The sequence below is a fragment of the Pygocentrus nattereri genome, chromosome 13 (genome assembly GCF_015220715.1).
Source record: "Pygocentrus nattereri isolate fPygNat1 chromosome 13, fPygNat1.pri, whole genome shotgun sequence".
Classification (NCBI taxonomy): domain Eukaryota; kingdom Metazoa; phylum Chordata; class Actinopteri; order Characiformes; family Serrasalmidae; genus Pygocentrus; species Pygocentrus nattereri.
The window spans coordinates 20,035,690-20,060,115 of NC_051223.1; the positions used below are offsets into that span (position 1 = coordinate 20,035,690).

The 24,426-nt window shown below is 38.3% G+C and overlaps 1 protein-coding gene across 1 annotated transcript in view; it reads right to left on the minus strand.

The window, feature by feature from the left end:
- myo1d (myosin 1D) overlaps positions 1-24,426 on the minus strand; it is a 111,579-nt gene that overhangs the window by 29,606 nt on the left and 57,547 nt on the right. Inside the window, exons 17-20 of the mRNA XM_017695921.2 lie at positions 6,291-6,514; positions 5,623-5,761; positions 5,342-5,446; positions 4,249-4,362 (exon numbers count right to left, since the gene is read on the minus strand). Coding sequence (XP_017551410.1) covers positions 4,249-4,362; positions 5,342-5,446; positions 5,623-5,761; positions 6,291-6,514 — 582 coding nt within the window. The remainder of the gene's footprint in view (positions 1-4,248; positions 4,363-5,341; positions 5,447-5,622; positions 5,762-6,290; positions 6,515-24,426) is intronic.

Below are 24,426 nucleotides of genomic sequence, written 5' to 3' on the forward strand. Positions count from 1 at the left end.
TCACTATCTAGGCTAATTAAAAATGAAATTAGGTCATTTTCATTAGAATAAAAAAGCAAAATGAAATTGAGAGATTCTAACATTTAAACAGCCGTTTTTTTCTCTGACAGTCGCACTTCCTCTGAGTCAGCGAGGAGAACAACCAGAGAAACATAAAACACATCAGCTTCCACATGAACCCAAAATTACTACTATTAGGAAACTACACTCCACATTATTGGCTGCCCCAAGCTCCAACAGAACAATGCTAGGCAAAGATGCTTATGTATGTGCGTAGGGGACAGCTGCTGCGGCCAAACTAGAATCTAAAGGTGACAGTCATTATAGGCCATGGTGCCTGTTTCGGATATGATGGTAATTCAGAGCGAATGTTACAGGAAAGTGAGCAGTGAGCAGGAGGACTGCTAACCAGACTGGACTATTCTGGTCTAGCACTGGCAGTAAATCTCCATGATCAGCCACCCTCACTCTCCTTCTCTGGTCTATTCTTGAGGGACTGTGTTACATAACATCTGACTCCCTCTGTATGTGTGTCTATGTGTGTGTTTGTGAGTCTATGATCAAGAAGGCTCAGCATATCTGCCCACATAAAAAATTCTTATTCTACCTCTACTGCTTTAACAAGACATGATCTATGCTCGTTTTTATATAAGACTCATAAACAGTGTGATGTCAGAGAATTTCTTAGGTTTATAAAGGAGCATCAAATTGTAAATTGTAAAGCAGTATCAACTTCAGACAATCTTTGAGCAGCATTTCAAATGGAACAGCCAAAATGTATATATGAATGGTCATGTACTGGCTAGTGAATTTGAGTTATGCTCAAGATTTGCTAAAATGTCACTACTGAAAACAGTCACTATGGAAACATTTAGTAAGGTTTCAGTAGTGTTATGGTTATGGAACATTGTCATTTGATTCAGTAAATTAAACATAATGAATTATAGGATTATTCAAAGCAAAATTAAAATCCAAGTGAGTAAAAAGCCTCATTTGTCTCCCACTTTTTTTTTCTAGAGGATCCATGTTTATATAAACCCCTGGTTGAAACTGGACTTCTACAAAAAATTTTTGTATTATGTAAATTGTGTTATACAAACCTATAGAATTCTCAATTTCCAATTTGTCTATTTAAAAAGACAAATTCTATGTATAATAATAAAATCTCTATATTAATTCTTATGTAAAAGACACCTGAAGATGAAAACAAAAAATACAAAGAGTGTGAAAGAGGAAGAATCTAAGGTAGAGAGAAGAAAGACAAAGGAAAGATGAAGAAGACACAGCAAGCATGAGCAGAAGGAGCACACAGAGGAGGTAGATTTGTGCACATGCCTGAACGATACCAGACGTCAGCTGATCTCTCCTCCCGCCCCGTCGCCATGACAACCCCATCTCCTGGGATGTTGGCATGACAACAGCGGAGAGAGGAGAAAGGATGGAAAGGGAGGACCACAGTTGAGGAGCAGGGTGGAATGTTTTTACAGGGGGCAGGGGATGGATTATCAAGAATTTTTTTAAAAATATCCCTCTGCCTCTTTTCAGGACATGCTTAATGCTCAGCCATTTAATAATACAATACGAACGCTGGGATGGAAAGGCTTTAGCTGACAGATAAAAGGTTGTTACTGTGATGGTATGACTGGAAAGTGATGTGGCCCATTCCTGAATGGAGCAATAAATAAACATGGGTTTTGCTGGGCAAAGACTTTTCCTTATTCAGGAATCATTAAATGTTCTTCTCTTGCCACTAACATTTAATTAGCAAACTGCTAAGAAGGGCAAGATTCAGCAGCATGCTCTCTCTACATTCCATCATGCTAAAACACATACTTCTTCTTCTTCTTTCGGCTGCTCCCTTTAGGGGTTGCCATAGTGGATCATCTGCCTCCATCTTGCCCTATCTACTGCCTCCTCTACTTTTACACCAACCATCTCCATGTCCACCTTTACTACATCCATAAACCTTCTCTGAGGTCTACCTCTTCTCCTTCTACTCGGCAGCTCCATCTCCAACATTCTTTGACCAATATATCCACTATTCCTCCTCAACACATGTCCAAACCATCTCAACCTGGCCTCTTTGGCTTTATCTCCAAACTGCTCCACCTTCACTGTCCCTCTGATCTGCTCATTTCTAATCTTGTCCATCCTTGTCACTCCCAGCGAAAATCTCAGCATCTTCATCTCCACCACCTCCAGCTCAGCCTCCTGTCTTTTAGACAGAGCCACAGTCTCCAAACCATACATCATAGCAGGACGCACTACTGTCTTGTAAACCTTCCCTTTCACTCTTGCTGCTATCCTTCTGTCACACATCAGCCCTGACAGCCCTTTTCTACACTGTCCATTGCTCTGGATGGTTGACCCAAGATATTTGAAGTCATCCACCTTTACGACCTCTACTCCTTGCATCTTCACCTTTCCACCTGCCTCCCTCTCATTCACACACATGTATTCCGTCTTGTCTCTACTGACCTTCATTCCTCTCCTCTCCAATGCAAACCTCCACCTCTCCAGATTCTCTTCCACCTGCTCTCTACTCTCACCACAGATTACAATGTCATCTACAAACATCATGGTCCATGGAGCCTCCTGCCTGACCTCATCTGCCAACCTTTCCATCACCATTGCAACATTGAAACTTACTATTACCTCCCCAGTCAATAGTCCATATATGGGAACCAAGCCACAAAACAGTTTGTTTTGAATTCCTTGTTTTCATCCTGTCACGAAATTCAATGCATTCACACATACCCACCTATTTAACCTAGAGCAGTTTAGCCCCTGCCCTTTACATTTATAAAGTTATAAAGAGTGTTTCAGCCTGGACTGCTTTCTCAATGAGGCACAATACAGGGCTAGAAAACAGAGCTCACTTACATAGTTCACTCTTAAAGACACAGTGACAAAAACGACACAGTGAAACAAAGTGTTTCGTTCTAAGGGATGAAGGATTGAGAGGTTGTCATGTGAAAATAGCTGTTTTTACATAAAACTACACAAATCTTGTTAGTGTACCTCTAAAAAAAATAAGAAAAATGTAGGATATGGGCTGTTTAACACTGCTTGTGTCATCACTATTTTAACATGGTTTATGTCTGACTACAAGAATGCATTGTATCTCTGTCACATTTTGCGTAATTAAACATATCTCTATCTCAAAAATTGGAACGTAACATCCAAAAAAGACACTGTCCTAAACAGGTCATGCTACGTGTTTGTTTTAATCATCTGTTCTGAAAATGTGCAATCAAATCAAATTATTCCAGTGATTGAATCTTTAATCACTGGAAAAATTTGGTATGACTGATTAGATTTGTAATTACTGAGTATTTGTGTGCCTAGTTCTTTGTGCTGAATCTAAAATGGAGAACCGCTTTGCACTTGTAGTTATACATTTTTTTCCTGCTTAGATACCGATTCCTCTCTGACAGATATTCTTGCAAGACTTCTCTAGAGGACAGAAGGTCGACTACACAGCCTGTAGACATTCACCCTTTGTGCTGTGAACTGGAGCCAAGCCCCCCTTTCCCTCAGCCTAGTATTTCAGACCTCTGCTAGCAACATGGCCCCAGGCCCACTGCACAGACAGACCACAGATGGATCAGGATAGCAGGTTACAGTCCTCTCTACTTCTTACCTGCTTTAGCAGAGGATAACGCGCTGTCTGGGGCTGACTGTTTTTTTTTCTTTTTTATTTGAAATCTAAAATGGGAAAATGAAATCGCTGCTGTAGGAAGGCGAACTTTCCAGGTTTAAGCATATTTACCGCTCGCTAATCCAGGAGACAGGCGAAGGGCTCGACCTAAGCACTACTTAAAGCGAGGCCGACAGTTTAATGTAATGCAAAGCTTAGCTATGTTACTAAATTGCCCTTAAATGGAAAAGGAAAAAAGTGTATATATATATATATATATATATATATATATATATATATATATATATATATATATATATACACACACACACACACACACACACACACATATATATATATATATATATATATATATACACATACATACATACACACACACACACACACACACATATACAGACACACTTTTTCCTTTTCCATATATATAGATATATATATATATATATACACACACACACACACACACACACACACACACATATATATATATATATATATATATATATATATAGTGCATGTGTGTCTGTGTGCATGTGGAAAAGAGTGTTTTAAATATAAAGACAAAAAGACTGGCAGTAAATACGTACATTATAGAGTGGAATGCTCTTCATTGGCTTGTACTGTTTCAGTGGGTCCATCTTATACAGGTGGCGATCAGTAATCAGCACCGCCCGGTTCTCTGCCTTATTGAAGCGGTTGATCTGTAGAAATACATTAACAGTTATTAAAAACTATATTAAAACTGAGGATAACAACAAATTTGAAGAAAAAAAAAAAAATGTACACACCTAAAGCAAGGGGTTCAGTTCCCTTATTGGGTAAGCACACTAAGCTATACCAATAAGAGTTATTATAACCACCTACCTCTGTAACATCATTATGTCAATCTGGATAAGAACGTATGCCAAACACATAAATATAAATGCAAAACTGATAATATTTTGCACACCAAATGTGATTTATTGGACAGTGAAAATGCTATTTTCTGTTTAGCAACCAGAGACATGCCTAGAACCTTTTGAGAAACATAAAAAAGACGGCTGGTTCTAGCTATCCCAAGGCAAATCCAAATGCAATATCTTGTGGATATCTGAGGTATGTTCAAGTTTAATCTCCTGAATTAAGTGGTGAAACTTTACATGCTGCTTTCACTTTTCTAAAATGAAAACTGGCATACTGTGGCATGCGCCGGCCCCCAACGATGAAGGCCGCGCCAGCCGGCAGGAAGACAGGGCGCGAACACCAAATGGCGCCGAACCCAAGCTCTGCCGAGGCATGTCACTCACGTGACGTGAGTGACGAAGGGAGAAGGACAACGAGGATGACGGTACTGGCCAAGAGAGGCACCAGCTCCACCACCTCCACACTTGCGGCTCTCTCCCTGCCATCCTCACCGAGGTTTGTCGCAACTGGGTTTTCGAGCCCTGTCTTCCTGCCGGCTCTTGCGGCCATCATCGTTGGGCCCCGGGTGGCGAGCACATGCCACACGTACCCAATGTCAACATTTTATTTTGTGTGGGTCAAAAGAGATTTTTGCACATGAAGACACAAACCACAAAATGAAATTGTAAAAGAAAAAAAAACTTTATTTGTACCAATTTGGTGTGTAAGAGCCTGAAAACTGATAAAGGTATATGGCTTTTGGACGGATTTCAAGTTTCAAGGGAATGTATTTTATACCTTGCGGACATTGCAGGAGAAGAGGACTCTCATGAACTTATCTTTCCTCTGCAATTCACTGGACACCAGAGTGAAGGACGATGCTGTCTCAGGACTGTCCCTCTTCTGAGGAAAAATATACATTTACAGTATACAGCAGAGAAAATATAAAGACAAATTGTCCCACTGAATCAAATTTTCTGCAAATGTATAGTATTCCAGCTGGTGCAATTCAATATTCCACTTGCAGTGTTCTTTTTTTGGTTTTCCTTGATATATTGTTATTGCTTCTCACTACTGACCAGGTAATTGCCCTCCCAGGCTCTCTGCAGGCCGAGGTCCGCCCTCTGACCCTTCAGGCACTCCAGCGTGGCTACTTTAGCCCTGACCTGTAACATTTCCTCTGGGGACAGGCCTTTAATTAGGGTCCAGGCCCACCACCTACAACACAATCACATACACATACACATCCATTAGCTGCATGTTATAGTAATACATGCCTGTCTGCAACGTTGTCAAAATAAAATGCTTTGATCTGCTTTTCCATCAAAGATTTATAAAAAGGTAAACTATGGGTTTTCCAGGGGTTTATACACCTCTGACATTTACAGTCTGCGAATCCTGTTACGTATTCAATGACCATGTAAGAGAAACAGGCCTGAGGCAAATTTCTCCAGAACAACACTAATGACTAACATGGAGGCTGATATGTGACATCACAGAAAGCCTGAATGAGTCAACTTAACACCAGGCCAGACTTTGTCAAGGAAAACATGCGTCACAGAGCTGTCCAGATACCTATTAGCACAGCCACCACTAATGTAGGAGTCAACTGTGAATGAGAAGCTGCTAACTCCTATTTAACGTCAGAGCTCTGATTCTCATTCAGCCCACTAAGAACACACGCATATGTGTGTGTGTGAGAAAAAGGAGGTAGAGTGAGACAGTCATTGTTTCCTGCAGCTCTAACCTGTTGTAGATGTTCCTCAGTGCCTCTTCAAACCTGCGCAGGACTTTGGGAGGTGTTGGCCATTTCACATGTTTGCCGTGGTCCTTCATGCTGCGCACGCTTTTGAAGCGTCTGTTCACCTCACGGATGTAGGATTTAACCTTGTAGCGTCGGTATGCCCGCAGAATGATCAGTGCAGCCCGCATCCGACGGTAACGCATCCTAGCAATTGTGCCACGCCATACCTGCAGGAGAGTGAAAAAGGAAAGATAATGTTTTAAAAAATGCATATAACTGATAAATAATCTATAGCAATAATGGGGCAATTCCCTGCAAATTTTCCTGCCATTTTTATTTGCTGAGTTTAGCACACTGGGACAAAACAAACAAACAATAATGAAAACAATATTAATACATAATAGAAGTCTTAATATGTCAATATGATAAACAGAAACTGTACAAGAATATTAGCAGAAAAAGTCTGCTGCCTGTAGAAGACGTGTTAAGCTATTTTCACATAGAAAATCCACAAAACACAGGCTGCTGAACTTTTGCGTATGACTGTACATATAGTCAATTGTTATTAGTTGCGTTTGCATTATTTGCTCCAATTGTTAAATCTGCTCTAATGTAACCCCATAATAAGTCAATAAAAAAAGCAGTGTGTTTTCTTACAACTAAAGGAAAGGACAAAAAAGCCTAAGCAGAATGCATTTATTATGTTTAATAATTCAATAACTGTAACATTGCCTATGTCTTCAGTAGTTACGGTGCTGTTACATGTAGTATTCATGTGTAACTACACAGCTATTAGACACACTTCACATAAAGTGAGACCTCTAAATTCAGCTGAACATTGTCGCTTTAACATGACAAAGAAAAATTCAGATGTAATCAAACTTTCTGCCATGAAAAAAGGAAGGTAATTTACATTGACTTTGCATTTCATTGGAAATCTCTCCAATGTGTACACTTTTATTTTCATTATTATTATAATTTTTGAAACAATGTATTATTGTCAATGACTGCATAATCTAGATGTTTCAGCATTTGCATAACTGTCTCACTGAAAGGGAGCTATGTATGCTAGCTTCATGTTTACACTTGAAAATTATAAAAAAGAAAAAAAAAACACTGCACTTAAGGTTTATTGGGCAAGTTATCTAAGCACTGAACATAATGTTAGCAGTTAGTTCTTAGTCATATTTTTGTCTTCTGTGTGTTTCACCAACACATACCTGTCTTGGGGCAGGTGTAAATATTTAGTAACTGCTAAGCTCAACATAACATGTTTGTGTGGTACAACCTGTTTTGGTTTATTAATGCAGAAACCTGAACTCAGTCACTATAGTAAAATACTACATATTTACATCCTACACATAACAGCAAATAACATTTTATAGAGGCCTAGTAACTACAGTAACATACACATTTGTGAAAAGTGTGTACTCTTCCTTAATTACAAAATAAAAATACACACTGATCTGACACCCAAAGCGCAGCTCAAAGGGTGTAATTCCTGTCTTAGACATTAATAATAGATGATTGTGGATCTCCAGGGAACTGTTTGAACTGCACAGTTCTCAGTAAGGTTGGTGCCATATGTTCCCTTCACTTTACACTGACTCCCGCAGTGACTGGGTGGAAACTGGTTTATGTCTGGTAAATACTATAATACAGTCAATATGTGCTTATGTGTGTTTCAGGACATAGAGGTCACGCTCTTCTCTGCACACCTGGCTAAAAACATTAGGATGTGTTTACACATTTCTTACTCAGTATGACAAGTAAATATTCATATCTGATTGTGCATGATGGGTTAGTCATTGATAAACCCTGCATTAACATGTGCTCTGCATGCTGAGCCTGGCTGTCCATGATGAGCTTAAAATTCTTCTCTCTCCAGCTTTTTATTGATGTATGGCAACAAGAAATGGGGTTTTCATATTGTGACTATGATTGGATTCAAATATTTGAGTGACACTCATGCACAACTGACCAAGCATACATTTCAAGATACATTTTAACCCATCAAATCTGACACGACATGTGCGTGTCCATGCAGGCCAAAGTTTGAGTGCTATGTGTTTTCTATCAATACATAAAAGAACCATGATGCTGCCTTTTTATAGCACTGCAAATATTTTTGAAGCAAGCATCTCAACACATTCTGCATGCATTTTGAAGTAAAGTGCTTATTATTAATTCATTTAATCAGAGTCAGTACAAGGTGACAAGTATGATCTAACAGATGTATATTCCTCTTAGTTTACGGTATCAAGCAAATAAATTTTGTCAAATGCATGGATTCTAAACCATCAGACAATACCATGTTTGTGTCAGTAAGTAGAAGGAGGTATTTTATTATAATTTGTATATAATTAACTGCTGTGTGTACAGTCTTGCTCTGTGGAAAGAAAAAAAAAAAACATTCCTTCATAATTTTGCCATGTTGTTCTAACACACCAACATATTCCTGTAAATCGTATCTGTTTGGATTTTATTGTTCAAAAGGGCAAAAGCTAAATATTCATGTCCTTCACATATAAAGGCTGAGTAATTATGCCATTATTGAGTACAAGAGTACAATAAAGATTGAAAATGGCCACTTTTTTGCATTGATCTGAAAGGGTTAATATCAGATATCCATCCACAGTGTCTCAGAAATAACTACAGAGCTTTCCCCATGGTTCACAAGGATCTGATCACTGAAGGTGTGCTGTGTTTTGGTCAACACTTATGCTGTGTTTACATGCCTTACACCAGTACACGACCAACGGCTGCAAACAGCAACACCAAAGGACAGAGTCACCAGCAAAACTGATTAATAAACAGAGGACAGCTTTAGCAGCGTCAACTGTTTAAGGTTGGAAAAGGGTTAGGAGGATGCCCTGTATTTTTAATATCTTTTACATGGGTGAGCCTGAAATACGACGTTTTGTGTCCATGGCTTCCAATAAGATCAACATCCACTTTATTCCTTCACCACGGTTGACAACAAAAGTTGGGAAAAATGAACTCTTGATGGAACATTCTGCTGCTGCCGATGGCCAGTGCCAGAATTTTTCAACATTGCTCATTTGAAAACAATGAAACAACCAGTTTTTTGTCAACCACCTGCCATCATAATATAAACACACTGTTGAAAGCTTGCAGTTACTGCTGTCAATAATAAAAGCATTGTGTACTTTAATGTTAATAATTGCAGCTTATTGTAACAATACTGTATTTGAAACGTTCATATTTTACTATGATTTGAATTTGACAAATAGCTTATAATATGATGTCATTCTGAGGAAAGAAAGGACATCCTTTACATTTCTGCCATGCTTTCCTGTCATAATAGTATCAAAACAAATGGAAGTGGAAGGTGGAAAGCAGAAAAGCAGGAAGAATGTAAACTTAAGGTAAATGTATTTTCTTACACTGGGAAATAAAATGCATCACATGTGCTTAATTATGCAATTATGTAATTAGATTTTAATAGTATAATAAAATATAAATATTAACTCCAACCTTCTAAAGGTAAAAGCACATGAGCCGGCTCTTACTGATGATACATTGCTCTTAGGCTTAATCTTCTACAGCCTTATGTCCCCTGTGTCTCTCACAGTCAGTGTCTAACCTGAACTGGTCTGGAGCAGTAGTGACCTGAAGGCACTGCAGGTTCCTGTGCTATACAGCTGACTGATCTCATCAAGCAACTGCACTGGATAAACAGCATGGAGGTAAACAGAGCTGGAGGGCCATAAATTCACCAGTCAGCACAACAGCCAACAAATCACCTTCATTCAACAGACAGTTTCTCTCTTATTCCAAAACCTCTCAAAACCTTTCAGTATAAGACTATTCAGAAATTAATGTATTGAGTTTGATTTAATCTGTAATAGCAATGACAAATAACAAATATTAGCAAAAGTGTCACTGATTAATGCTAATTTAATGTGAATTTAACTCTTAGAAGAAAGGACGCATGATCAGAATCAGCTAAGATCGGAATCAGCATTTTTTACTTCAAGCAAGCAATCAACAATGTGCCAATTTATTATTTTGCCAGATCTGTATTGCAAATTAAAGATGTAAGGCAGGTAACTGTAAGTGCTCTGTGTCTGAATGCTGCTGCTACAACTTCAGCAAAATATTGTAACACAGGAGTGCATGATGCGATGTTTCAAACAACCAGTGACTACTGATTTAGCATTTTCATTTAATGTCATTTAATTAGGCAAATAATGTAATTCTAAAAAAAAAAAAAAAAAAAAAAAATCTATGTGGTTATGAAAAAATCTAAACATGGTAAAGTCAAGCAAATGACTCACACTGAATAAAAATCTCAAAGATGAGAAAGAGACATTTTTTCTATTTTTTTTAATTAGTCAGTCATGGTGGAAAGTAAAAACAGGCCAGAAATTTGAGTGAATCATCAGTGCTACTAAAGTTGCTACTTTGCCAAGTGCATTTGAGACCCATGTCTGGCTAATAAAAAAAATATATATATTAATTTTTTTTGGTGGCCTATTTGGCCCCTTTTTTGGTGTGTGACTCATTTACTTTTGTCCTACTTTCTACTTCTTGCTTCCTTGGCATTCAAATGCTTCTTTACTTAGCACTGCCATCTTTCATCTATTGTCTTTATTGAGTTTATGTTTTTTTTTTTGTCTTCAAACTACAGTGTCTCAGCATATTACATAGACAAGTCATGAGCGGTATGGAGCCAAAAATGTATTTTCTTTTTCTCGTTTTCTCTATTTGTTCAGTTAGTTTATTTATTCAGCTGAGCTTTTTTTCAAAATACAACTTCTCACAAGAGTAAAAGAAGGGAACACATCAACCCTATTCTTAAACCCTTTCATTATCTACCAGTGTGTTCCTAAATTAAGCTATATAGTACTATTATTGGTCCATAAATCGCTTAATGGTGGAGCTTTCTTTCTGATATGCGGCAGCAATACGAGCAGAGCAAACTCTCAGTTCACTCAGACCTAGTCAGTTAGTCCTGTCTATGGTAAAGACGAAACATGGAGAAGCACCTTTTTTGCCACTATGCTGCTCTTAAATGGTACCAGTTGACAGAAAGCCTTAAAAGAGCCCAAACACTAGACTCTAGTGTCTAGTCTCTTTGAAATCCATTAATTTTAATTATCTTTGTATTTTCTTATTTGTAAAGCACTTTGAATGACCGCAGTGTACGAAAGGTGCTATTTAAATAAACTTGCCTTTCCTTTTGCCATGTTTATTTGTTATTTGACCTGCACCCCAAGTTCAGACTTTATGGTAGTCCCTGCATTCAGGGTGCAGTTTGAAGATTCCCTTTTTAGACTGCTGTAAATAAATCAGAATTGGCCATAACAATCCATGCTTGACGGATCTCTACTTACACGTTATCAGAACAACAAAAGCATGTAATTATGTAGCTCACTGGAATAAGCAAACAAATTCAGAAATTCTGTCAAAAAGTATGTATGCATGTTTCTGGAAGGATGGCTTGACCCGCTATGCTTTAAGATGGAAGACAAGCATCAAGACTCTTCCCTGTCCTGAATTTCTGCTGGCTGTCTGAGCAGCAGTTTCTGGTGGTCTTCAAAAGCCAACTGAAGACAGATCGCTTTGCAAGGCATTTAAATGAACACCAATCGACACTTATTGAAATGTCTTGTACTGCACTTATGCTATGTCTTACTTTTGTATTTGGTTTTGTTTCCTTCTAGGCATCAGCACTGACTCTTGTTTTTAGAGGTATCTTAGCTTAAGGGTAGTTTGAACTTGAACTGAAAGAAAATCTACTGTGCAGACAGCCTTGTTTAGTGGAAATAATTCCACTAAATGTTTGCTACGACATGAAAGGGATATGGAAAACATGTCAGATACAGAATGCAAATTAAATGTAAATGAACTTATGTAAATACTGAATTAATTATGTAATTGTCAAATTATATTTAAGTACTACAGCAAAATAATCCATACTTCCATAATTAAATACTTCTAAAAGTTAATGGTCTTCAGTATGTTATTTAAAGCATGTACAATTTTGTCTTCAAGCTTTATCAGAAAGCTCTATAACGAGATTAAAGAGACAGAGAGATCACAGAGAACACTGCAACCTTCCTCTCCACGCCTCTCCATATGCATCTGCCACGCTCTGTCCCACCGGAGGCCCATGTGAGTCACTGCTCCACACAGTACAATCCAAACTGCAACACAGTCATAGAACATCATATCCAAACCTGACACTACTGTCACAATATTCCCTGCTTCAGAACCGATACACCAAGATGCCTCCCTTCGCATCAAATCAAAAGTTTACAGCAGGACACAAGGCAAAATAAGTCGGAAACAACTCTCAACTGCATGAGTGGTGCAGAATGGCTGACTATAAGCCACCACGGACTGCTCAGTGACAGTTGGCCATGCTGATGGTGCTGGAGATGTTTAAACTGGAAGGCTGCCAGACGGCCTGTGCTTATTGTCAGTGGAGAAGGTGAAGGGAGACGATACCCAGGGGACCCAGTGGGTAAATCAGGCCAGCAGCAGCTCCCCCACCCCTCCAATAAGCCAGTCTAATCGCTGTTTCAACACAATGCCCCATCTCCTCCCAGCTCTTCTGCTCCGAATTTATAACCTCATCAAAGCCACAGTAAGAAACCCCCATTGAGCTAAAAGTGTGCCTTGATGGGCTCTGATTGGCCCTTTAAAACGAACATCGGGCAGAAATTTGGTAATCTGGTCAAGCTATTGCAAGGTGATGGGTTGCATTTATTGCCCCAGTTTCCATTTTAGATGCAAAACAGAATAAGGATGTAAAAATGCACTAATGTATCATGACATGCTGATCTGAAGGTGATGCTTAATCTGCATCTACTTTAGAAATAATTACAAAAGGGATGTAAATAAGTGTGTTTAATATGGTTTCAGTTCCACAGCCCATACAAACAACACTGTTTAGTATCTTAGTGAATTCAGTTGATGCGTGTGTTCATAAGTGAGTGTATAAAAAGTATTTTACAATGGCTTAGAATGTCCCTTAGCCAATCAGATTTCAGAACCAGAACTACTGTTTTTATGATTGAAATTCTGTCCCTGATTTTAGACTTGCCACTTAATGATTCATCTAATGACTGTTGGTTATTGATCAAAACAACTAGCCAAAATTGGCATCCCTAGATTATAATTATTTGAATATTCAGTGAAGTATATATTAACTTATAATATATAATAAGGTCACTTTCATATACAAAATAGTTTATTGGCTCTTTCTGAAGAAAAAAAAAATGCTGAGAACTTAAGCCTGGTATATAGTTTATACAGCCTATATTCCACTGATGTGTAAATATCTTCACTTGTATGTTTGAGTACTCAATGTATGTTTCAAAGCAATTCTGAATCACACTGAAATTTAGCAAACTGAATAAATTTGTGGTCAAATTTAAGACAGCATGATACATTGAATTATCTCTTAAAGAAAAAAAATAAATAAATCACACTGTTATGAAGTCAGAGATTTACACCCCTAAAAAGGAATTACGGGGGTTGGCAGGATTACTGCACAAAATAGTGTTTTCAAACCATAATCAGTGTAACTGCACAATAAAGGCTTCTTTTATTAGCAGCAGACGATGCATGAAAAGCACAGCTTTTGAGATACAGTAATTTGTAATACAGCCTATTCAGACGTGTGGTCTTTCCATCAGGTGTCAGAAGACAATTACAAATGAGTGAGAGAATGTAAGCTGACAATCAGGAGTCAAATTCAAGCACACAAATCCTGCATGTGCCAATCCTCAAGGGGAATATCTGCGGTTCTCCGCGACACAGCGCAAGGGCACTGGCCAGATAACATCACAATCTGAGAGTGTGACACGGTTTAGCGCAACAACGGCACATCCTGACCGCGAGCCGTCACCAGGGACCACAGATGAGGGGGAGGGGAGAGAGGCATTTTCATAAATCAATACTGTTGGCCTGATGAGCTTTCAGTCACTGCGAAGGAGGCTTCCATCTTCACTGTGACCTCTAACAGACTGCTAGGGTGTGTGTGAGTGGGGGGCGGGGGGGGGTGCCATTCCTCAGTCATTACTGCAACAGCAGGGTTTCTGACGCAGCTGTCACTGCCTCCACAGCCTCCTTACACTGCTCTCTCTTCACCAACCCATAATTAGGACTTAGTCACATACCTAATTTGAGTCTTGGACTTTTTCATGCTGCTTATGTATTTTGACAAATGGTGAAATGCTAACTAGCAATCATATCTGACTAAGAAATACTTCCATAAACTCTTTCCTGTGGCACAACCATATGAAAGGCAGCATTGTGCCAAACTAAATTTGTGGCTACTGAACAGAAAAGGTATTTTCCATAACAGACCTGAGAAGAGATAATTAAGGGCTGCACACCTTGTTCAAAAAGCCTTAAAGCACTGAACTTGAAATTACAAATATGAAAATTGGACAATATTAGCTGAATTTGCAAAACGCCTGTTTATGGGTTAACCATTAACCATTTAATCTCATGCCACAAAAGCTATGCAGTTTAATAGCCTGCAGTTTAATTTGAATTCTCTTATTTATTTATTTTTTTGTTAAGCATTGAAAAACAGTAAAAGGAAGTAATATTTAAAGTTGTATCTCATCAACAAATACATGCTGATTCCAAATTAGAAGCTTGCAATTATTCCAAAAAGTTTGGGACAGGGACAGGGACAGTGTGAAACTGGTAAGTTTGTAGAATGACCTAAATCATGCATTTTGGAACTTTTCACAGGTAAACAAATGAATATGTAAGAGGTGATGTAGTAGCCAATAATATAATGCTTTTCCAATATAATACGTAATAAAATTTGTGCTTAACTTGGTCAAAAATGCAATAAAAGCCAATAATGCAATAACTTAACCAATAGTGTAATATATGTCTAAACTGAAAATATAATAATATTTTTTAGTAATAATGTCACTGATAATGTAAACCTTATTGGGAATTCGTTACATTTTCAAGTTAATTATATTATTATAATTTTTGTTTCAACATCGATGATGTAATATTTTTAAGAACAGTTCCCAAAGGTCACTTACAATGCTTTCGTACACTGCAAAATGCAGTCTATGAACTCTGAATGAACATTAGTAATGAGCATTACCTATATTGTAAATATGATATTCTTAAACATAATAAAGCATTGTGTACGATCAGCCTGAAAATGTAATAAATTCCCACTGATAAAAAATAAGGTATTATATTAACAGTTTAGACTTTATATTACATTATTAGGAGAGTTATTATATCACTGGGTAAGTTACTACTTATTTGGTTGTAGTACATTTTTCTCAATAATGTTACGTTTCTGGGCGATATTTGTTGCAAGCTACCATTTTAAACAAGCCCATATATAACAAGAATATATTTTATAGCCCAGTCTGTCTTTACTGTGCTGAAACTTATAAGCCCTGTGTAAATAATGAAATAATTATGTGAAATAATAAGCGCTTTGTGATTTCAACTGCTTTCCATGTGTACACTCCCTCAGAAACTATCACAGGTCATTCATTAAATAAAAGTAGCATCATTCTTTTTATGTAGTGATAGCAAACATGGCAGCACACAAAGTTCAACAAAAATTCCACATGTCGATACATTTTACTATGCCCAAAATTGACATGCATGCTTTATAACCATTTGGGAAGCAGATTTTAAAGCGTTAAAAGAGGACAAAAACAGAGTCTCTAACTGTTTTGTCAAACTGTTTTATATTAGATATGACACATATTAAGCAAATGATACTATATTCACATAATAAATTAATTAAATGACCCTTATTAATCCCACAATGGGGAAATTTCAACTCCGCATTTAACCCATCCATGAAGTGAAACACCACATACACACTAGTGAGCATACACACACACTTTGGGTTTGGTGTCTTGCTCAAGGACACCTCAGTCATGTGCTGTCGGCTCTGGGGATCGAACCGGCGACCTTCCGGTCATGAGGCTGGATCCCACTGCCCCAAGTCGTGTATAGATAGAGAAGTGTAGACGTGTATAGATCTGGAAAAGTCACAAGACACTGACATACTGCTAAGGTTGATGCACTGGTAAGAGTCTACAGCCAACACTGTTATTAATAAATGGTAAGAAAAAAAAAAATCTGTCTTTCAGTGCATAATGGACGCAAGCGACCTTAAGCAGCAATTTCAGAATGGTCTGTATTTCACAGCTTCAAATTTGAAGGCAGTGCCTTTCCATTTTGCTCTCACACAGTGATGGCCTATGCTGGGAAATTATAGCCATATATCACAAACATGTGCTTAAATGTCATGAAAGCCTCTAGTTTGACATGACAAGTTAAAATGGAAGGATCAGGAAAAGCAAGTCCCAGGTGACTGTCAGGCTGTTCGAGATGCTGTAAAAGTACATATTCTAAGGTGTCAGAGAAATCCATCATAACAACTCAGAAAAGATATAGCAGAAATGTGCTCAGGAGGATACAGAACCACCTTGACAGTAAGTCATATTATGCTGGTTAGTGCCTTTTCATACTGATAGGAAAAATATTGAGGTATAACTTAAGAGGTGCTAGTGAATACCTGATGTGGTTAAAACTAAATGGTAATGTATGCCTTGATTTGCCAAAACATCATCGAATGTCTGATCAATCAGGATGTTTACAGCATTCAAATAAACATGGGTTTGACAGATTTACATACATATTTACATATTATAGCCTTAATCATTATCTGTATGGTGAAGGCCAACATAATGATTAGCAAACGATATCCTGTGCAGCTCAAGCCAACAGCATTAAGATTCATTTAATTTTCTTGTGTAAACCTTGAAGCATTCCTCTTCATTCTTTTGCAAAGAAGCAGTGTCATGGCTGAGCTAAGCATTAAAGCAATAAAGCAATTTTTTCATTGTTGTAATAAATGGTCTTCAATTACCTAGAATTACATTTTGTTACGTTTACTTCCATTATGAGGTTTTAAAGTTTTTTTTCCCTTTCTCCACAACCATAAATTTAGACTAATTATTATGCCATTATTCTTACCCCCACATTCTTTGTCGATAGTTTATTTTAATTAATGAATAAAGAAAATCTAGTTTTAATAACGTTTTCAATTAAATGAAAATGCTGTTTCGCTGGTGCAACTTATTTGCAGAAAACTTCATGATACATACATCTATCAGCCATGACATTAAAAGCATCTCCTTGTTTCGACACTTACTGTCCATTTTATCAGCTTACAATGTAGGTGTACTTTGTAGTTCTACAATCACAGACTGTAGACCATCTGTTTCTCTACATACTTTGTCAGCCCCCTCTTACCCTGTTCTTCAACGGTAAGAACCCCTACAGGAAAACCACAGAGCAGGTATTATTTGGGTGATGCATCATTCTCAGCACAGCAGTGACAGTGACAGTGACGTGGTGGTGTGTTAGTGCGTTTTGTGCTGGTATGAGTGGATCAGACTCAGCAGTGCCACTGGAGTTTTAAAACACCTCAGTGTTAACAGTATAGCCCACCAACCAAAATGATCCAATCAACAGCGTTGTGTGGCCAGCGTCCTGCAACCACAGATGAAGCACTAGAAGGTGAACAACACAAACTGTGCAGCAACAGATGAACTACTGTCTCACTTTACATCTACAAAGTAAAACAACAAAGTAGGTGTATCTTATAGAGAGGACAGTGAGTGGACAGTGTTTAAAAAATCCAGCAGCACTGCTGTGTCTGATCCACTCAGACTAGTGCAACACACACTAACATACCACCACCACCACCACCACATCAGTGTCACTGCAGTACTGAGAATGATCCACCACTCAAAAATGCCTGCCATGTAGGGGTCCTGACTTCTGAAGAACTTAGTAAAAAGGAGTTAACATAGTATGCAGAGAAACAAATGGACTACAGCCTGTAATTGTAGAACTGCAAAGTGCACTTATAATGTAAGTGGAGCTGATAAAATGGACAATTAGTGCAGAAACGAGGAGGTAGGTTTAATGTTATGGATGATCAGTGTATAGTTCATAGTGAAAATGCTTTCAAGTACCATGTTATGTTATTGCTATACTGCCCACTTCTACTTCAAAGTAATATAATTTAAAGCACACTCAGAAATAGTGAGACAGGGAGAAAATGTTCTCAACATAAAAGAAGTTAACTAAAAGGTGGGAATAAACAGAAAATCTTTTGGTCTTCAAAGTAAACTGAATGCTGACATTCCTATGATGCAGATGGCCAAGTTTAAACCTATTAAAAATTTATTTAAAGTAGGAAACTCATGTACACTCATGAATAATGTAGGGGTCCCATGTTTGTGTTTTGTAGCAGCTAATCCGCTTTGCTTCACATTGCCTCCGTTGAAAGCCACATGTAACGCGCCGCAGTTGATGAAGCTAACTGTTGGTCTTTGAGCACCGAGGGACGTTATTTAGACTGCTCAGTGCCAAATCCTGAGCACAAGAGCCAGAAGGAGCCATAGAGGCCTGCAATGTCAGGATGCTGGGTATTACTGTGCACCGAGGAGAAGAAGAAGAAGGGATCAGGAGCTGGGAGGAGGACAGGAGGCCCTAAACTGCAGCGTGAAATGAGAGGCGTGAAGGGGCACTGAAGCGAGACAGGCTGAGAGTCAGAGTGAGGTAGATGTGGAGTGAGCAGGGACGTGACACTTGGGGCACAAACGGCGAGCGTTAAACCCCTGTTCCCTCATCTCCTTTCACTCAGCCTGCAGCAGTTCCACTTGGTTAAAGAGCTGAGAGACGATGACAGATAAACACATCCTGAGGCACATCCTTAAATCGTGAAGAGGGAGGGGATCGCAGAATCTGTGAATCTATGAATTTCAATGCTTTTATGCAGCAATGTGCAGAAATCTTACGCAAGCCAAGAAAATGATTTTTCTTGTAAAAATACTCGAAGATTAGACTAAATGCAATAAGCATGAAAATAATAATACTAATAATACTAATAATAACAAATAATAATACAGTAAAAATAATAAAAAACAATAAATACTTAAAAATACAATTGATATATTGTGAGATGGTTGAAAGAGCTCAGGCTTGGATACCCTTTTACAAAATGCACCCCATCCACTGCATAAACTCATTCGATTCCGCTCCCGAGTGGTGCAACTGTCTAAGAGTTGGCCCTATCATCAGGAGATCGCAAGTTCGATCCCTGGTGATGCTACAGCCACCAACAGCCGGGTGGCTATACAGGTCTCGGAGGAAGCCTGTGCTAGCCTTCACCCTCCTAGCATTGATAGCGTCGTGTGATTGGGGGAGTCCTAACTAGCGGGTGGATGTTGAGACAACTAAACTGGGGGAAAAAATAGGATTATAAATAAATAAATAAATAGTCATTTAATTCTACCACCAGCACACCCAATCGAACCTAACAAAGCATACCTTAATGAAGTATTGATTAACCGAAACCAGCTTTCGGAGAGTTACCACAAATACTAGGCTGCTCTGAGAAGGTTTGGAATTGGATAAGCTACACTGACAAACAAATCAAAATCACTACTTAATGTTTACTTCCATTAAATAAATGCTTACTCCTCAGATAAATAGGTTACATAAAGCAATAAGTCAAAAGAGACACAGCAAAATGTACTAATAAAGAAAAAAAAGAAAAAAAGTGTCTAAACAAACTTAGTACTTGTGCATTCACTTATATGTCATGCATGAAAGCTGAAAACTCAAATGAATTACAATAAAAGAATACACTCATTTAATAGATCTCAAAACTGATTTGTTAAACTAGAACAAGCTGTTGGTGTTACTGTCAATGTCATTACCGCCATATGTTGACCTGCTATTAGGCAGCTAGCACCATTTATCATTAAAGCTAGCAGCTTTATCATTATAATTAGCGACATTAGCTTTATCAGTGACTAAAGCATGTATGGAGTATCTTATTACAGTGGCTTTACAAAGGCTCAAATAATTTGATTTTGGAGCCAGAACTATACATTTCATAAATATATTTCTTTGAGGTGGCCTAAGACTTTTGCACAGTACTGTGGATGTCAGAAGTGAGAGGTTTATTCTGGGAAGCATGAAGGAAGTGCTCTGTTTGAGGGTCTCTCTATATTTATCAGAGGGAGTGTGTTGGGGGATGGGTACCATGGCACAGATTCTACCACTACTGGCATTGTTGGCATGAACCAACACAGTCTGCCAGGCGCTGATAAAGGGATTTCGCAGCATGTAAGATGATCTAAAGCTGGTAAAATACAAACATACAGACAGACAGGCAGAGAGACAGGCAGAGAGACAGGCAGAGAAAAACATAGAAACAGAGACAGAAAGGTGATGAGGGAAACACAAGGAGGGTCTGAATGCCCAGGGCGACATTAAGTTCGTCCTTTGTGTCTATGTAGCTCAGAGCCTGTCACTCAGCTCAGATAGACACTATCGATATTAACTCTGGTGAGACAGTCATAGCCTGGAGGTGAGCACTGTGCTTAATAAAGTGACAACATCTTCCAAATTGCAGCCTTTCCTCAGGGGAGCAGGGCAAGACAGCAGAGTCAGGACAATATCTCTGTTCAGGAGCCAGTGTCGATTAAAAGGTCACAAAATCTCTCTCAAACACTGGCAGAGTGCAGAATTAACAAGTCGATGTCTGCAGCTACCGGCCAAATAATGTCCTGTGAGATCATATAGTGAAGTTACTGAGGCATGATTTCACAAGCAGAGACACAACAGTATTAGTTTATGTTTAGGTTAGAAGACCTTGTTACACTGCCCAAGCCATGTAAAATCTAAAATCATTCAGTCAGCTAGACCACACAGACAATATACAGAAAAAAGCCAGGAAAAAACAGATGTTATAAAAAAATTCAGCATTTTTGTGACATCACAAAAACCAATACATATATCATATATCAGCCTATTTGGCCTACAGCAGTTCAGCCCTGTCCACTCACACTGAAGTTTCAAGAAGTGTTTCAGCCTGCTTTTGAACAAGGCACAATACATGATAGCCAATCAGAACTGAGGTCGTTTACATATATTAGTCTTATTCCCTGTTTATATAAAACACTGAAAACTGAGTTTCTGAATATCTTCACCCTAGAAGAGGTTTTTCAAAAGGTCCATTTTCAGGGATCAAAATTGCAGTTTGCATGAGGGCGAAAGGCCAAAACACATACAAAAAGCTGTTTTAAAAAAATTTCCGTGTACGTGTGGACAAGGCCTTAAAGGCACAGTAACAAAGAGAGCCTGCTGAATTTAAAGAGATGACCTGTTGAATTTAAAGAGATGACCTGTTGAATTTAAAGAGATGACCTGTTGAATTTAAAGAGATGAAGAAAGTTTGGACAATGGTCATGTATCAATGAACTGGCTGAAAAGGCTGTTTTTGCACCATAAACCCACACAAATTTCATAAATTCACATTGTGGAAGAAAAATAAAAATGCAAGAAAAATGTAGAATATGGGTCCCTCAGGCGAGCAGCTCCCTCGAACACATTATCATTTAAATCAGAGAATAAACTGTGGCACAAGAAGGAGCATGTACGTGAGAGGCACATTGAACTCACTCTCAGATGCTGTCTGATTGTGTGCTATGGTGTTGAACAGTCAACAAGGACTTAAAGTGAAAACCTTTAAAGGGCCTATAGCCTACATTGTTTCTTGTATTTTATTTTTGACATTTATATAGTTTTATGTGCCAAAACAGCCATTACTAATTTTTACATGACCATTTTTACATGAACAACCACTTTTTTTTTCTTTTAGAATTAAACAGGCTGTTTCTGTGCCTTTAAGACTGACATATAAAAGATCTCTGTTCTGATTGGCTGCCCTGCTTTGTGATTTGCTCTGAAAAAAAGTTCAGGGTGTTTTTTTTAATGACACCACAAAAACCAAAAAAAATTCAAACAGGCTGTATTTGCAGCTTAGTCTCCATATATATGATCTTAGGAACTGTGCAGTGAACTGTAAGATCTGTGAATTATATCTTTAACACACACACACACACACACACACACACACACACACACACACACACACACACCTTCTAAGCTGCTTATCCTTCTGGATCATGGGGGGAGCTGGAGCCTATCCCAGTAGTCACTGGGTGGAAGACAGTTTAAAATGTGTACATACTGATTCTAAAAAAAATTTGATTTTCCATGATATGGGCCTTTTATAACTGGAACTCAATAGACGTGGATCCACTGGGTTTCAATGGCACCCATTGCTCATCTATGAGCAGAAAGTCTGGCTACAACAGTCCACAGAGTTCATCTCCCAAACAAGCTCCCATATTGAGCAGTGTTAGCTTTAATCATGACACATATTTCTCTATCTTCCTCCATGTCTCTGATAGAAAATGGATATTCAAGTGGATGGGACTCATTTAGTAAACTGCATGAATTGTGCTTCAATTCCTATGTCATTATTTGAACACACTTCTTGTGGCTGTGATTTATTATGAGGGAAAAAAAAGACAGACATCCCTCAAAAAGGAGAACTGATTCCACAGTGCCTATATGAATGCAGCTAATATTATAGCTTGAAATTCTAGAGTTTCTAATACCATATTTACATCTTCAAGCACTCTCAGGGCAAGATGTGCTAAGCCTTTTGTGTGAGGCACAAATAGGGCATACTCCAAAATAATGTCCAAAATAGCCTAGGTATAAAAAACATAACATAAATGTGCAAAATAAATGTGCTTCTTGCCCTCCTGCATATGTATTTTGCACAAAACATGGGAAGACAGAAGTGCAAAAATGTGTGGGGTTATTTGAAGCGTAGCCAAAGATACTGAATGATACTCAAGTCCAAGTCTGACCAATTAGTGATATTTAGATTGATAATTTTCTCTGCCTTTTAGAACTAGAGAGAAATCAGTGACAGTGTCTGAAAATTGGAAAATTTTCTTTAACAATGGTAGCAGTCAGACTGAGGCACGGATTAATCTCTATAGGCAGTTTATGTGATTAGCAGTCTTAGAAGTCTCACCTGGCTAGATGTGATCTCATTATGAAAATACACACCTGGGAACATCCTGTTAGTCTTTTTATGCTGAACTGTGGCAAAATCCACCTCTAACAATGGTGCTCCTCCTCTAAATCCCACCCCCAATTTCCTCAGTTAGTACTCTTAAGGTCCAGAGTACAAGCTAGCTAGTGAAAATATTACAGTTATCACACTGCGAGCACATAATGTTGCCATATCAGGTTGCGTTAAGCCCCAATACTCTTCTCACATACGCACATCTTGCCCTCAGATGAGGCTACAGCAATAAATACAACTTATGAAATGAGAAGGAAGAAAACAGATGGTACAATACAATAATGCATCACTATATAACTAATCTGATACATAAATCAACATAATTAGCATTAAAAAAGTCAGAATGAATATATCTCAATATAATGTATGAACAATGTGAATACTGGGAGGATTAATTGTGCTGTTGGTTCCTCCCACAGAGAGACAGAATTTTAGAATCATTCATTCGGTGTGATGCCTTATTGTGGCTGCTGTGAGGATAGCCGTGTGTTATTAGGTGGCAGTTGGTGTCAACGCCTTGCAAGAGCCTGCAGTGCAGATGTGACACTCTGTTGGATCCTGTTGGCCTCTGGAGCTTTTTTGTGCATGTGGGTTTGTTTGCTTGTGTTTGTTTGTGTTTGTTTGTGTATGTGGGTGCGGATACGCATGGCGGACCCTAAAGAGATCCATAAGAACAGCAAATAAAAGACACTAACAGTGAATAAAACAGATTTGATTATGGCTGTCACTACTGATAATATTAGCATTTGAGATCTACCAATTATTTTGATTTTATTAATCAGTTAATCAGAAAAAGACATCTAAACACAGAAACAACAGAAAGTGTGGACGGAATCTTTAGCATCCATGTGCATGTGTGCATATGAAGGGGTGTCTGATTCTGAAGTTCAGCTACACTACAATGTTTTGATCTTTTTTTTTTTTAATAATTATAGGTCATATGGGCTCTAAACCACATCAACAACTTCATGCTACCTTAAAGAAGATGTGGATGTGGTTTAAGCAGGTTAAGAGGAGGATGTATTTATGGAAGAAAAAAAAAAATTCAGGTGTGTATGACTTCTATGGTTTATATCAATATTAGCCTGATAGCTTCAGCGCTTCTGGGGTCAATGGAAAACTGTG